This window comes from Paracoccidioides lutzii, assembly GCF_000150705.2.
Source record: "Paracoccidioides lutzii Pb01 unplaced genomic scaffold supercont2.1, whole genome shotgun sequence".
NCBI classification, from domain to species: Eukaryota; Fungi; Ascomycota; class Eurotiomycetes; order Onygenales; family Ajellomycetaceae; genus Paracoccidioides; species Paracoccidioides lutzii.
In genome coordinates, this window is record NW_015440947.1 from 1,694,008 (window position 1) to 1,708,613 (window position 14,606).

Consider the following 14,606-nt stretch of genomic DNA (forward strand, 5'->3'; position numbering starts at 1 on the left):
GCACCCAAAGGCCTCAATCAGGTGTTCACTGCCATGGCTGGTTCCGATGCCAACGAAACAGCTTATAAAGCCGCTTTCATCTGCTACCGCCAGCGTCAACGTGGTGGACCCAATGTCGAATTCACTGAAGAAAGAGATCACCTCTAGTATGGAAAACCAAGCTCCTGGTTCCCCACCACTGTCTATTATGTCCTTCAAAACCTCCTTCCACGGACGCCTCTTTGGATCTCTTTCCACCACAAGGAGCAAGCCCATACACAAACTGGATATCCCTGCTTTCGATTGGCCTCAAGCCCCTTTCCCCAGACTGAAGTATCCCCTGGAACAATTTGCCGCGGAAAACGCACAGGAAGAGAAACGCTGCCTGGCTGAAGTAGAGCGTATCATCAAGGAGTTCCGCAACCCCGTTGCCGCCGTCGTTGTTGAGCCCATTCAGTCAGAAGGCGGAGACAACCATGCCTCCCCAGCTTTCTTTCAGGGTCTCCGTGAAATAACCAAGCAAAACAACGTCCTCCTAATCGTCGACGAAGTCCAAACCGGCATTGGAGCCACAGGCAAATTCTGGGCCCACGACCACTGGAACCTCCAAACACCCCCCGACATCGTCACTTTCTCCAAAAAGGCCCAGGCAGCCGGCTACTTCTACGGGGACCCACAGCTGTGCCCCAATAAGCCCTACCGCCAATTCAACACATGGATGGGTGACCCAGCCCGCGCTTTGATCTTCCGTGCCATCATCAAGGAAATTGAACGGCTGGATCTGGTAAAAAACACCGCTTCCACGGGTGAATATCTGTATGCTGGTCTCGAGCGGTTGGCTCAGCAATACCCGAGTGAATTCCAGAATCTGAGAGGGAAGGGGCAGGGCACATTCATTGCCTGGGACAGCCCGCAGCGTGATGCGTTCTTGAAGAAGGGCAAGAGTGTTGGGATTAATATTGGTGGGAGTGGGGAGAGGGCTGTGCGCTTACGGCCTATGCTGATTTTCCAGAAGCATCATGGTAAGCTAGATCTCATTTTGATACCCATCTCTCCTTTTTAGCGTTCCCCCCCCCTTAAACGTCCCAAGTGGTTCCTGCCAATAAAAGCTAATGATATCTTGGTGAAATAGCCGATATCCTGCTCGAGTCTTTGGAGAAGATTGTCAAATCTTAAAGTAAAACAATGGTTTCCTTCTCTTGTTTCTTCTCTCCATTGGATTTTGATGATCTGACATGGTACCTCTACTGTTTACTGTTGATTTTAGCTTTTGTTATCTTCTCTAGACTTGGTGCGGATTCGAGTGCTAGATGAGTGTAAAATTCATAATTAGTTAAATTCATATAGTTTTGATTGCCATCTTTTACATCTTTGCTGTTGGAAATCCGTTCCAAAAGGTCCTTAAGAGACACCCACTGACCCTCGGTTACCATGGAAATTTTCACTCATCTTGATACATTCTGGTAGAAACAAACAAAACTCCTCTAAACCGACAAACACCCCCAGTCCAAAAGCACAAAAATTCGAAACGGGGTGCTGCTGCTACTAACGTTAAAGGGCCTTCCATAGGCCTACTGAGAATGACCTTGTGTGTGAAGGTGGAACTAAAACCGGAAAAGAAATATCCCTTCCCCCCAATGCCAAAACTTCCAGTGCCATAACAAAATTATTGTTTAATCCCACCCAATCCCATCGAGTATTCAATAAAGACACCTCTGCAAGTGCAAGAAACGACTGTCAACCCTCCTCATCGATGGAGCTTCCATCTCTCCTATTGACGAAGGAGGTGTTAGCGAATAATATCCCCAGCCAAAAAGGGAGAACGAATGGAAGGTAGTTAGGTTAACATAGAAAACACAAAGAGGAAAGAGATGGCCACGTACGGAATATACCTAAAACCCGCATCCTCTAAATCACCCAGCACGCCTGGTGGTAGCTATGTAATCCTCACAAAAACATGTTAGCCATCTATCTGTGCGCTCTCAGAAATACACTGAAGCCAAAGAGCACCTAGATGTATCAATCGCATCCTCCCTCCCTTCCCGTTCCCATAACTCCCTCGCCCACCATATATGGCCAACCAAACAAACACTTCCCCATCCACCACCAAAGAGAAATTCTATACACTCCACTCACCGTGCCAGTAACCTTAACCGCATACGTGCCAGGCACATACCCATCCAACCGCTGCCATCGCGCCACCCACGATGCGCGCTGGTCTGCCAGCGTTATCAGTCCTTCGAACACCTGTGACGTGCATTGCTGGATCTTCTCGCCATTGCCTGCTAGACCGAGAATGTGGTCGCAGTTGGGGCAGCCTTCGCGCATAAATTTCTAAATTCGAAGAGACAACCGGAAATGTTAGGACGTGTAAAGGTGGTAATGGGGAGGGAGCGCAGGTGGAATGCGGCGACTTACGCTGTGCACTTGGACGATGGAGCAGACCATGCAGGCGCGGAGCGACCGTTGTTGGCCCGAGGGCACGTAGAAGGATGTCATGGTCTTTCCCTCTCGTGGGAGGGATATATATCCCTGCGCTTTCTTCTTGACAGTTGTGCGTGATATTTCCCCCTCCGTGTGTTCTGTCTATTTGAAGCTGACCTCCCCCCATCTGCAGTGTGGGAAGAGAAACAACCTCTTTTTAAACTTTAGGACTTGGAAGGGAACCAACCGCCACTGGTTAACTAGTTAACTATTAGTTAAATAGTTAACGTTAACTACTTACTTCTCAAGTGAGCGCAACACCAAATTTCTTCATGTGTAGATTAAATGCAATATACCACCATAGAAAGAAGAAAATATGTTGTTAAAAATTACATTAATCTAGGGCTGGATCATGTTGTTCTTCTACGTTCAATATTACTGCAGTTACTCCAACTTTGACTGTGCTTTATGATTGTGATTGCAAAGCAAAGAATTCAGATGGAATAAGGTACTAGACCTTTTTCTTTTTTGAAGATGGCACATCATATCCGTCATGCTGCAACTTGCTACCCAAACCACATATGTCAAAAATGTATTCCATCGTAAATATCCATAAGCAAATTTCACGTTCCTAGGCCAATTCCTTGCAAGCTACTCGTCATGTTGAAAAGAGTTCCTTTGGTGTGGAGTGGGCTGAAGCTCAAAACGGTTGCTCTTTTATACAACTATCTAGCGTCTAGAAGATTAACTTTAAATCGTCTGCTTAGGTGTTATGGACGATGCCTTTAAGGCTGCCGATCTATATATTTATATGTGAAAATATTGTTCGGCTGTTGATGACAGAGTTGGAATTACTATCGACGGTGGTACATCACTATGTCATGACAGCTGCGAAATATTCCATCACAACGTGTGGATTTTATCAACAAAAGTAACGGCACCGCGACCTCCATTATCTAATTACTTTGACATCCAATCAAAGATATCGCATCGTCGTACGCCTTGATAATGGGATTGTATATGCGGTTTGGGTCTTGCGGGGTGCCAACGATAATTCCTCTGACCCGGTACGGGAAAAGAATGTCTCGTAGAGCTGTGCAAAGCGGTTTGGCAAACTCAAATGCTGGAGGAAACTCAGTCAAAATATCCTCAAGCCCATCTGCGTCCATATCGGTTCGCTTGATTCTTGCGATTTTTTTATAGGTTCCAGTGTACCACTCCTTCAGCATACTGTCTTTCGGTGGAGAAAATTCATTCTTTAAGATGCGCTCAAATTCACCAGTTTCCGTGTTGCCTTGATTGAGGTTTTCGATTTTTTCATGACTTTCCGTGCACCATTTCTTCAGCATACTATCTTCTGACCAGACACGTAGCTGGTATAACTTCTGCAATTGCTTTAATTTTTCCCAACCGTGACGGGCACATTGCCAGATAAGCACGTAGAAAAATGACTCAAGATCATGCCGATAGGTTTGGTCGATATTAAACAGCACTTCGATCGCCATGAACTCCATTGTGCCGGTCTGGTGCCGCGCGCCACTCTTCGCCCCCTCCCAACTTCTTTGGCAAGATCCAGATCGATTAGCATGCCTGAGTGACCGTCCGCCTTGCCTGGATTTGTTATTATTATATTGTTCTCCGAAATATCCCGATGAAGGACGTTCCCATCCAGGTAAAGAGACCGGTGCGCGTGTATTGCATCGCGAAGCGCTGTGAGAAGCTCGAAGGGTGACTTGTAGTCATAGATTGGTCGGCCAGCGGGCGAGATCACGAGACACCGGAGGACACGGTTGTCATAGAGTTAGTTCCTCACCATTCCTGTCAAAGAGGCTCGGTTTGTGCGCCAACTGAATGGAGAATGCTAGTTTGTTCTCCTCCTGGGTGTCCCTTGATGGTTGACTGATGGAATGTGATCGTTTGGACGCCTGCAGCCTCTCATCTGGGGATCTGCGTTTCCTGGATGATGATTTTCGACGGATATCTAAGTGACAGGGCTTGGCGAGCAGCTGAGATTGATGAAAAGAGGAAGCCGTGCTGGAGGGTGCGCTTTTGAAGTCGTGGCGCTTGTCATCGAAGGTCAGGCCACAGCACATGTCGGCGATACTAGTAATGGTACTGTGGCCAATGATCCTGGCGACCCCCTGGACATTCTTCTGACCCGCCAGCTCGAGGAGTTCCGCCTCTGGCCGCCGCTTGTTCGACACCCATGAGATTTTGGCTACACCATCCACTTGTCCATCATTTGTGAGAAAACATGTGGTTCCACGACACACGATGGCACACTGACAGGAAAGCATTTCACCCAGCCGCACCTTCTTTCCCTCTGAGTTCCCAGGCCCTTTGACTGTTATTGATTTGTTGCCGTCTTCATCCCTAGCAATAAAGGTGTCTAGTCCCAGCTCCTCGTCGCTCATCATGGTGTAGCCAACAAGCACCTGAAAGAACCGTCTTGAGTCCACGTCGATGATGCCCGAGCTGTAGGGGCCCGAGCGGTCGAACGCCCACGCCTCCATCTTGGTCCCACAGACGGCGAACGCGTGGACGAACCGCCGGGTGGGCTGGGCGGCAAAGACCTCGCGCACGTAGCGGCTCATCTGCAGCAGGGTGCCTTTGGTCCTGATCTCCTCCTTGGATTTGTTGAGCTCGCCAACTACCAGGATATCTCCACAGTCGTGATTTTTTTGCGAGGGGTTCGCACCTCTAGCTCTCAGAAGGAGGTCGACTTGCCGTTCCGCCTTTGAACTGGTAAGATCTGCTTTGCTCACCGTGGTGTAGTAGGTGCCGCGTGATTCTGAGAGAAGGTCTTCTTGAAGACGAAACCACCAGGTGAGGACATTGTCCTGTGTAGGAGGGTTGGGAAACTGGGCCCAATTACCGTCGCTGTCCGGGGCCAATACGCGTTGACAGATGGCATCTGCTTTGCCGCTCCAATCCTTCTCCTCAAAATATTTGTCAAAGAAGCCCTCAACGTCTCGAAATGTGCAGCCATGTATCTCCTTGAAGATTCTCAGATTCACCAACTCACGCGTCTGCTCGGAGCCTTTCTGCGATGACGAGGTGGATTTGACTGGTGTGCCGTCAAATGAAGGGGGGGACGCTCGCCGGAGGAGTTGTTCGTCGAGGGATGGTGTCAATGAGGGTAAATACAGATTTCCAGACATCGAAATTCCAGGTTTCGGCGTTCTGGGATTCAGTGGGAGGCCTTTGAATAACCAGGTTCACTAGTGGCCGGTAGTCGTCGTTCTTGAAGTTTTCTTGTGCTTTTCGGAGACACTCGACTAAGTGTGCTAGATCAGACACAATATCCCTGTTACTCATTGGCGAGCGAAGGCTGTAAGCTGCATCCTCTCCCTGCAAGGCAGAGAGGAGTTTTGAAATCGCATTCGATAGAGTTGGTCAAGGCTATCAGCAGCGCCATCGTAGGAAATTAGACGCGACTCGTATATTCTTTCGGCTTCCTGAAGCGCGTCTCGTAAATGATCAACTAAGTTGGTTAGAGGATGGTCCTTGACAATGTTGCGATCTTCTTGTGAAAGTCCCGCCATTTTGACGGTATAAAAGACTGTTGAGTTGGTGTGAGATTAACTAGGAGTTGTAAGGGGAGAAAGAATAGGTTGGTATGCTAATATTATGTTGATGGGAAGCAAACAGGGGAACAAAAATGCAGAATTGTTAGGAAGTTATGATGTATGATACTCTCTGCGAGAGAAGATGGTTCGCTGGGAGCAGATGCTGATATATATAATCAAAGGGAGGATCATGGTCAAAGGGTCGATCCGGCTTGGTTTTGATGCACAACGCGAATGTGGGAACGGATAGACCAGGTGAAGATTAATCCTTATTATTTGATCGCGACGGAATGGTCATAAGCGCGAACAAAACAGGGGGATTGAAATCGTATTTTGAGGAAGATCGGGCTATTCCCATTAACCCAACCCGCCGTGTTGAATATCACCATCACCCCCTTCACTCTCTCTTCTCTGTCCTGCCATTTCCCTTCTGTTTGAACTTGTAGTCTGTAGCAAAAAGAAGATGTGTCGGGGAAGACGACACGACAACTGGAAAATATTGACCCGGTCCACAGGGAACATATTGCCCAGCCTTGACACTTCTGCCCGCGGAAACCCAGGCATTTTTATCGCCCACCAATCCATTCCGAAATTCTCATCGCATCCACATCATTCTTTTCAGAAATCCACTGAATCTCCAACCCAAGGGGAGCTGCCGTCTTGGATGAGAAATAGAATCGCGAGAGAGTGCATCCGGAAAATCAGAAAGTCCGGAGGCAGATTGACACCGCTTCTGCTGACCAAAAGAATCTCTTTTTTGAAACTATATTCTATAAAATTATCATACATAATTTTCAGTAATTGCTGTTTAATTTGAAAATTTATTAAATTGAGTTAGAAAGTTATACAACCAGATGATTTATTTCAAAAACTAATTTGCATTTTATGATCGCTTACGTTATTCTTCAGTGGTGGCCTCATTCAGCGCACAGACCAAGGGCGGTCCGCAGCCACTAGGCCCAAAACCGCCTAGGCTCGCAGCTGGTGTAAACTGCCAGTGTCAAAAGCATGTCAAACTTTTTCCTTTTTTCTTCTTTCATCTTTTTCCCCGATATGCTACTTAGAGTGGACGCAGCACTGCAGCCAAACATGCACATACAGATACATCTCATATAGCGTACATATTCTATATTCATCCACCAGAGCGAGCTTTTCCCCGCAATAGAAATACCAGAGATTAAACAGATAGAAGCCAAACCAGCGGAAAAGGAGGAATGGTCTCTTTCTGATCATTCAGTCTCCCGGCATATCCAACTCGAGATCCCCGCTGTCGCATGACAGAACCAAGGCTCTGGGAGCTTCCCCGTCAATTCCAGCAAGAGATAGGTATACGGAAGAGGGAAGAAAGAAGACAAGAGGAGGGAAACACGGGGGTTTTTGGTTTTCGGATTAGCAGTGAATAAATTTATGAAAAAGGCCCCTGCGCCATCTTTCTGTCTTCCGCGATGATGACTCCGGATAAAGAGGCGGCGACGGCCCTCAAATTGCAGGGGAACAAGGCATTCGCACAGCACGATTGGGTCCAGGCGTTGGAGTTATACACCAAGGCTATTGAGAAGTATGACCAGGATTCTTCGTTTTATTGCAACCGCGCTCAGGTATGGATTTACTTGCTTTTCTTTCTGTACCTCTGCGCTGTACCTCTGCGCTGGTGTTGTGAGTAACAGGAAAAATTTTTCGGTTGGCTCGGGGATACTGAGAAGTACCATGACTAACTGGTGTAATCTGGGTGGATAGGTACATATCAAGCTGGAAGCGTATGGCTATGCTGTAGCAGACGCCACTAAGGCAATCGAGCTGAATCCAGATTATGTTAAGGTTCAGAATAGTTTCCCTTTACTCTCCGTCGTCTAGGGTTCAAAGATATAAACTCTCTTCGATCTTTTCACATCTCATGCATGTGTCCTTCTGACGCTAATTCCGTGAAATGGAAAACGACAGGCATATTGGCGACGAGCAATCGCAAACACCGCCATTCTCAACCCGCGCGCAGCGCTGAAAGATTTCAAAACCGTCGTCCGCAAGGCGCCAAACGACCCCGATGCAAAGCTGAAACTGTCAGAATGCGAAAAGCTGGTGCGACGGGTCGAGTTTGAGAAGGCCATTGAGGTTGCGGACCCGCCGTCTGCGTTTGAGGGCCTGGATATTGACAACATGGTTGTGGAGGAGAGCTATGATGGCGTGCGATTAGACAAGATGATGACGCAGGAGTTCATAGATGATATGATTGAGCGATTTAAGGCTGGGAAGAAGATTCATAAGAAGTATGCGTTTCAGATTGTGCGGGCGACGAAAGATATCGTTTATGATGAGCCGACGATGGTGGAGATTACCGTGACTGAGGGGACGAAGTTGACGGTTTGTGGGGATACGCATGGTATGTTTTGGAGAACCAAGGGCGGGATTGACTGTTTTTCTTTATTCCGGCTGAGGGGAGTCCGGACTGATACTGACAAAAATCTGAAACCCTGGAACAGGCCAATTCTTCGACCTCCTCGAAATCTTTCGTCTAAACGGTTATCCTTCCGACACACACGGTTACCTCTTCAACGGCGATTTTGTCGACCGAGGCTCCTGGTCCACTGAAATCGCCCTCCTTCTCTTCTCTTACAAATGGCTACGACCCACAAAATTCTTCCTGAACCGGGGAAACCACGAGACAGATGACATGAACCGCACCTATGGCTTTGAAGGTGAATGCAAGGCTAAATACAACGAGCGGCTCTTCAAGACATTTTCCGAATCCTTCTCCGCGCTCCCTCTGGCCACGCTGATCGGCGACAAATATCTGACGCTGCATGGCGGGTTGTTTTCAGACGATAAGGTCACGCTGGACGATATTAGGAAGCTGAATAGGCATAATCAGCGGCAGCCAGGGCAGTCTGGACTTATGATGGAGATGCTCTGGACGGATCCGCAGACAGCACCTGGGAGGGGACCGAGTAAGAGAGGGGTTGGGTTGCAGTTTGGGCCGGATGTTACCAAGAGATTTTGTGAGACGAATGGGATTGAAGCTGTTATTAGGAGCCATGAGGTTCGGATGGAAGGATATGAGGTTGAGCATGATGGGAGGTGTATTACGGGTGAGTGGTTATCTTCTTTTCCCCCCGACCGTTTTGTAACCACTTTCCATGCTGTCCTTCCTTGTGTGTCAATGGAAGTTCTACTAACATGATTTTCCCAATTTCCTCGGTTGTAGTTTTCTCCGCGCCCAGGTACTGCGATAGCACAGAGAATAAGGGCGCGTATATCAATATCGGCCACGAGCTAAAACTTGACTTCCATAAGTTCGAAGCCGTTCCGCATCCTAATATCAAGCCTATGGTATGTGTATATTTTTCCTTTTTGTGACATGATTGATGTATTGCATCATTTCCCACCCCAGCAGCAACTTGCTAACCATTTGTTTAACACCCGACGCTCTTGTTCCAGGCCTATGCTGCAAACTCTATTATGTCTTTAATGTGAACAAAGATGATGAGATACCGATGACATCTAGGATTGCTTTTGTTGGATTTATCAATGACCGAGTCTACGTTGAAGTGGGAAGGAAGACGCAAGAAAGAAGAAGGCATTATTTTCACCGGTTTTCTTTTGTTTGCATGTATCTTTTTGTTGAAGCAAGCGTCCAAAATGACTTTTTTTTCATACGGGTTCCCCTTTAGGTAAAATATACCTGGAGTCATATATACCAGTGAGGTAACTTCTTACCTAGGTATGAGTTGAATGTCTTGATATTTGGTCAGCATGTTTGTGTTTCAGACTATTTTGATGAATCAAGCTTTGGCTACTACTATTTTGAAGCCAGCGACATGAAGTTATCTTCCTTATTAGACATATTCTTAGGAGTTGAAGGCCAGTTTAAGAACTTCTTTTCATATATTCACAAGAACCTACAGCGGATCGCTTGATTAAGAAGACTACGGTGCACCTTAGGTGTGGCTATAACTCAATAACTAAGGGTCACTAAGCCTTACTCAAAGAGATGAGACTTTGTTAAGATAGAGGGACCCAACCTTACATATTGACATGGAACCCATGGCTAGCAAGAAATGCTCTAGAATTGGCTTGTAATTTCAACCACTACAATGGACTTATTTCATTGCCTCGAGGGAAGAATTTACGAGATCGGAATTAGGTTAAACTTGATAACCATTTCTAGCATGAATATATCATTTATAGAAGTGGATGGTCAGCTGTATTTGAATAACTATCAAGGGAAGTGCTGAGAAGCCGTAATTGCGGTGTTAAAAAAGGGGCCGTCAAGCCAAGCAGATGTTGGGTTCTTCGCAACTTTTCTTCCAGCAATAACTAAAGCTTCACCTCCACTTTGAATATTCTTCAAAGTTAAACCCATATAAAAATAAGAACAACTCTGGGCAAAGATGGAACTTGATACTAAGACTCGTAAGTTCCCCCTTCCACTGGTGGGTATTCCAAGTACTTTGTCGCCCGCTGAATCCAACAACGTGGGGCAATGGAGGGGAGAATGACAAAGTCTAACATGTATTTCCGCCAGCTCCATACCACACAGCTGACACCTCGTCCTTCGCATACGTGTCAGCGCGGGATCGATGGCCGGTCATCTTAGTAAGTATTGTGTTTCCATTTAAATGACTTGTAGATTACTATTTTCTCAATTGTTAACCCAATGCGCTATGAATCCAGACCGGAGCAATCGACGACCTTTCCCGTACTCTCTTCGAAGTTGCCAACGATGACAAAAGAAAGGAAGGTAAAGAGATTGTGGGGAAGCTAGCTGAGCTCAAATATGAGTTGCAGCATGATCGGAAATTGACGTATGTTGTTTGGCTTGATCCCCTGTCGTCTTAGCAGATGCGTTTGGATGGATATTGTTATATCTCAATATAATGGGGAGGCTGACGGAAGATGGATACGAAAATCAGGCCATTGGAAGATGATGGCGAGGCAGATATCGCGGTATATAACAAGGAGCTTGAGGAACACGTCCAACTTACTTGGTTTAATGCTCCGTGGCTATTTACAGAGTGTTATCTTTGTTCGTTGATACCGGCGCATTGAAGACAAGGGTTTCTACTGATTTTTAACAAAAGATAGACGAATAAACCTGGCATTCACATTATCCACTCAATGGAAGACATACGATGTCTTTTCCCGACAGAAGATATCCACTTTCAAATCATCCCGTCCTGCAGTCCTCGAATTGAGTGCCAAATACAAAGAACTCATCAAACAACTTGAATGCGGCGAGGGAGTCCGAGACAAGACCCCAGAACAGATCGAGGATGCTGAAAGGCTCCTTTTTATGGAGATGTGTGAGATATGCCTCTGGGGTAACGCCACGGATCTCTCCCTTTTAACATCCCTTACGTACGAAGATATTCAAAAGTTGCAGTGTGCGGAAGCCCGCAAGGTCGCGGAAGGGAACATCCTCATCAATGACCTCCCTGCCGCTTTTAAAGTTCTGAGCTCCGCTCGTAAAGCTAGACCCTCTGAAGAGCGCCGCGTCGACATTGCCCTCGACAATGCCGGCTTCGAGTTGTTCGTCGATCTAATCTTAGCTGGCTACCTCCTTTCCGCCGGCCTGGCCACCACAATCGTACTTCATCCCAAGTCAATCCCCTGGTATGTCTCCGACGTGCTACTCCAGGACTTCCTGGAGCTTATCTCCGCCCTCTCAGACCCGCAATCCTTTTACACTTTGCCAAATGAACATGGTGATAAGTCACAAGCCCTTTCTGAGCAAGAAGTGAAGGATCTCCAATTTCTCTTCCAGCAATGGAGCAAATTCCACGAAGAGGGGAAACTGATCATTCGGCCCAACCGTTTCTGGACCACAGCGGCCAGCTACTGGCGTCTCCCGAACGAGGCGCCCGGACTTATGGAAGATCTCAAAGAGAGCGAGTTGGTAATTTTCAAGGGCGATTTGAATTATAGGAAGTTAACTGGTGATGTACGTTTCATCTTCCCACCACCGCATTTAAATCCTGCATTTTCATAAAAGAGAATATCCGATCATTGTCCTATAGCATGAGAATACAAAACGGGGCTAATACCGTACACCTAAAATTACAGGTTCAATGGCCTCCAACAACCCCCTTTATCACCGCAATTGGTCCACTAGGACAAGGCTCGGGTATCCGAACTCTTGCCCTCCGCACCTGTAAGGCAGATGTTGTCGTTGGTCTGCCGGAGGGCGAAGACGAGCGCATTCGCTCGTTGTTTGGGGGTGCCGGGGAGAAGGAGCGCAAGTGGGCGTGGAGCGGGAAGTGGGCCGTCGTTTCGTTTGCGGATGGGAAGGCGTAGGGAGTTATTTGAGATGATTATGTTGGTATATCGGTAAACGAGATCTGAAATGACATATGTGTATGAATGAGGAGGAAAAAGAAGGGGACACAGCGGAGTGAAATCTGGAAATGAACGTGGAGATATTTGCCCGTGCGTGCATATTTTAAGCTTTTATCCGCTTACGCGATTATAGATAATCCCTATGGAAGTTAGATAGATATGGACTACATAGACCTTGCAATCTAGTGGAGGAAAGAAATATGCGTCTGTTGGTGAAGTAAATACCTTGCTGAACCTTTTCTAAGATGGAAAGAGTAATTACTTACAAGAGATTCACCATGAAGGATTTAAATCAGAAATTCAAAAAAAGTGCTTACCCCTATAGGGTTGCCTGCACAACGCTGGAAATGTGGAACGACCACCCATAATGTTGCAAAACTATACGAAAACATCACACTCGATTAAGCGCTTCATCATTACTAGCAGCCTCCCAGGGCTCCCGAAAAAAAGAATAGAATAACAATAATAATTTTGACGAAAAGAACTCCCCATAACGTCGCTTGACAATAGTAGCAGTTTCACCAACACCAGCAACGCAGGTGAATTGAAGATACGTATCAACCCCCCATCACCATGCAAGGAATAACTAACACTGTGTGCTTGGCGCCTCCAAGAATAGAAACCAAAAATTAAAAAAATAAAAGAAGAGAGAAAAGTAGGAAAAAATGGCGTCAAACAAAACGGCAATAGGCATGGGTTTAAACTGCATTACAACCCTTCCAGCATTCTCCATGGAGACATGCAAAGACCAAAACCAAAACGCCCAATTCCAGATTCAATCGAGCGGCTTTTATCCTCTTTGCTATACACCCCCCTCTCGCCAACTTCATCGTCAAAGGCATCGCAAATCAACCTGACCAGACATTCTCCTTCCCGTCAGCATTCCACCTTTTCTCCTTAAGTTTAAGCCGTCTCATAGCCGCCGCCACTCTATCCGCAGGGAGCGCATCACGTTTCATACCAGCAGGACTGTTGGCGGAATCACTTCCAGGGGGTATTGACTTGTCGAGCGGGGGAATTCGACGATTCGGCCCTGAAGAGACCGGCACTCCAACTTTGGAAGAAGCCCTAGGGAATACTCGAGCCGCACTGGCCTTGCGTCTGAGATGGTGATGATATTGGCTTGATTGTTTTGAAAGGGCTTTGGGTTTTGGTGACATGTGAACCATGGAGGGTCTGGGAGATATTGTTATGCGGGGTTGGATGTGTAGTTTTGTTCTTGGGGTTGATATGGAGAATTCTGGGTGGTTCTCTATTGATTGATGTGCGGGTGGCGATGATGGAGGGACGGAGGGGCTGTTTCGATCAAGGAAGGGTGCGGTATCTCGACTTCTAGGTCGTGCGAGAGAGTCTTCCAGATCATTCAGTGGCTCGTCTTCCTCGCTGTAATCGATCAATGAACCTTTTCTAATCGGTCTAGTGTTCTCTGCCCGCGTCCCGTCTCGCCCAGATAGCCGTGATTGCAATTCCCCCATATCGATCTGCCCATCACCATTATTTCGAGGTATGTCACAGTTGAGAATACGCTCATTTTGGGTATTACCTTTCTTAGGACTTTCTATTGTATCCCTGTGACCTTGAGTGATTCTGGTCCCCATTGCGGTCCCCTTTCGCGGGCTAAATTTCCTATCATGCATATCCTGTAAGTCATCCCGCTGTCGCATCTCTATATGGTTCGGAGACACCCTTGTTTCGCTCTTCCGCTTGGTATGGTTGTGAGAATTTTGTTCCACTGTGGATATGTCTTGACGGAGTGAGTCAATTATACCCTGCATATATCGTTTTTCGTCGGTGAATGACTGCTTCAAAAGTCTCTCTGCTTCTTGATGCTGTTGTCTTTCCTCGTGGAGGCGATTTTTATATTCTTGAACACGACCTTGAAGCTTCTGTTCTTTCTGTTTTAGTCTTTCTTCCTTTGCTTGTCGCCGGTCCTCATAGTTAGCCATTTCCTCCTTGAACCTGGCGAGGCTTTGTTTCAGTGCTTTGTTTTCCTTTTGAAGTTCGCTAGCTTTACGTTCCGAACTTTCAACTAGATCTTGAAGCTTTTTCGTATCTGGTTTGTTGTTTTTTGCATCCTTGAGCTTGGCGTTAGCCAGCTCCAGCGCCTTTTCTGTCTCAAGTAACTTCAGGCAAACATCATCGGAGCCCGAATTTTTTCCTGGGGATTCGCCATCACTGTCCAGGACTCCATGTTGCTTTAGGGCCCTGCGTAGCGAGTCTGTTTTGCGCTTATATTGTACAGCCAAGGCGGTTTGCTTGGACAACTCCTTGAACATGGCTTCATTCGAAGCCTTGTTGCTAGTT

At 46.9% G+C, this 14,606-nt stretch overlaps 7 protein-coding genes across 7 annotated transcripts in view; 3 read left to right on the forward strand and 4 right to left on the reverse strand.

Moving 5' to 3' along the window:
- Positions 1-1,155, forward strand: part of PAAG_00468 (4-aminobutyrate aminotransferase) — a gene marked incomplete at both ends in the record, with an annotated part of 1,783 nt that extends 628 nt beyond the window's left edge. The window contains 2 exons of the mRNA XM_015844028.1: positions 22-1,001; positions 1,112-1,155. Of these exons, the coding sequence (XP_015700363.1) occupies positions 22-1,001; positions 1,112-1,155 (1,024 nt within the window). The remainder of the gene's footprint in view (positions 1-21; positions 1,002-1,111) is intronic.
- An 843-nt stretch (positions 1,156-1,998) lies between these two features.
- On the reverse strand, positions 1,999-2,478 carry PAAG_00469 (transcription elongation factor spt4; the record flags this gene model as incomplete). The annotated part of the gene is made up of 2 exons (XM_002797884.2): positions 1,999-2,313; positions 2,398-2,478. 2 exons carry the CDS (start codon positions 2,476-2,478, stop codon positions 1,999-2,001), a joined length of 396 nt encoding a protein of 131 aa, XP_002797930.2.
- An 881-nt stretch (positions 2,479-3,359) lies between these two features.
- On the reverse strand, positions 3,360-5,564 carry PAAG_00470 (hypothetical protein; the record flags this gene model as incomplete). Its single annotated transcript, XM_015844029.1, has 2 exons — positions 3,360-4,135; positions 4,217-5,564. 2 exons carry the CDS (start codon positions 5,562-5,564, stop codon positions 3,360-3,362), a joined length of 2,124 nt encoding a protein of 707 aa, XP_015700364.1.
- Positions 5,565-5,717: 153 nt separating this feature from the next.
- PAAG_00471 (hypothetical protein) lies at positions 5,718-5,948 on the reverse strand (the record flags this gene model as incomplete). Its single annotated transcript, XM_002797886.2, has 1 exon — positions 5,718-5,948. The coding sequence occupies one exon, from the start codon at positions 5,946-5,948 to the stop codon at positions 5,718-5,720; it is 231 nt and encodes a 76-aa protein (XP_002797932.2).
- A 1,469-nt stretch (positions 5,949-7,417) lies between these two features.
- On the forward strand, positions 7,418-9,440 carry PAAG_00472 (serine/threonine-protein phosphatase; the record flags this gene model as incomplete). Its single annotated transcript, XM_015844030.1, has 6 exons — positions 7,418-7,570; positions 7,710-7,790; positions 7,914-8,349; positions 8,450-9,055; positions 9,172-9,296; positions 9,405-9,440. The coding sequence occupies 6 exons, from the start codon at positions 7,418-7,420 to the stop codon at positions 9,438-9,440; spliced, it is 1,437 nt and encodes a 478-aa protein (XP_015700365.1).
- Positions 9,441-10,357: 917 nt separating this feature from the next.
- PAAG_00473 (DUF89 domain-containing protein) lies at positions 10,358-12,260 on the forward strand (the record flags this gene model as incomplete). Its single annotated transcript, XM_002797888.2, has 6 exons — positions 10,358-10,379; positions 10,492-10,562; positions 10,641-10,771; positions 10,880-10,992; positions 11,048-11,907; positions 12,030-12,260. 6 exons carry the CDS (start codon positions 10,358-10,360, stop codon positions 12,258-12,260), a joined length of 1,428 nt encoding a protein of 475 aa, XP_002797934.1.
- Positions 12,261-13,150: 890 nt separating this feature from the next.
- PAAG_11112 (hypothetical protein) overlaps positions 13,151-14,606 on the reverse strand; it is a gene marked incomplete at both ends in the record, with an annotated part of 3,015 nt that continues 1,559 nt past the window's right edge. The window contains one exon of the mRNA XM_015846816.1: positions 13,151-14,593. Coding sequence (XP_015703620.1) covers positions 13,151-14,593 — 1,443 coding nt within the window. The remainder of the gene's footprint in view (positions 14,594-14,606) is intronic.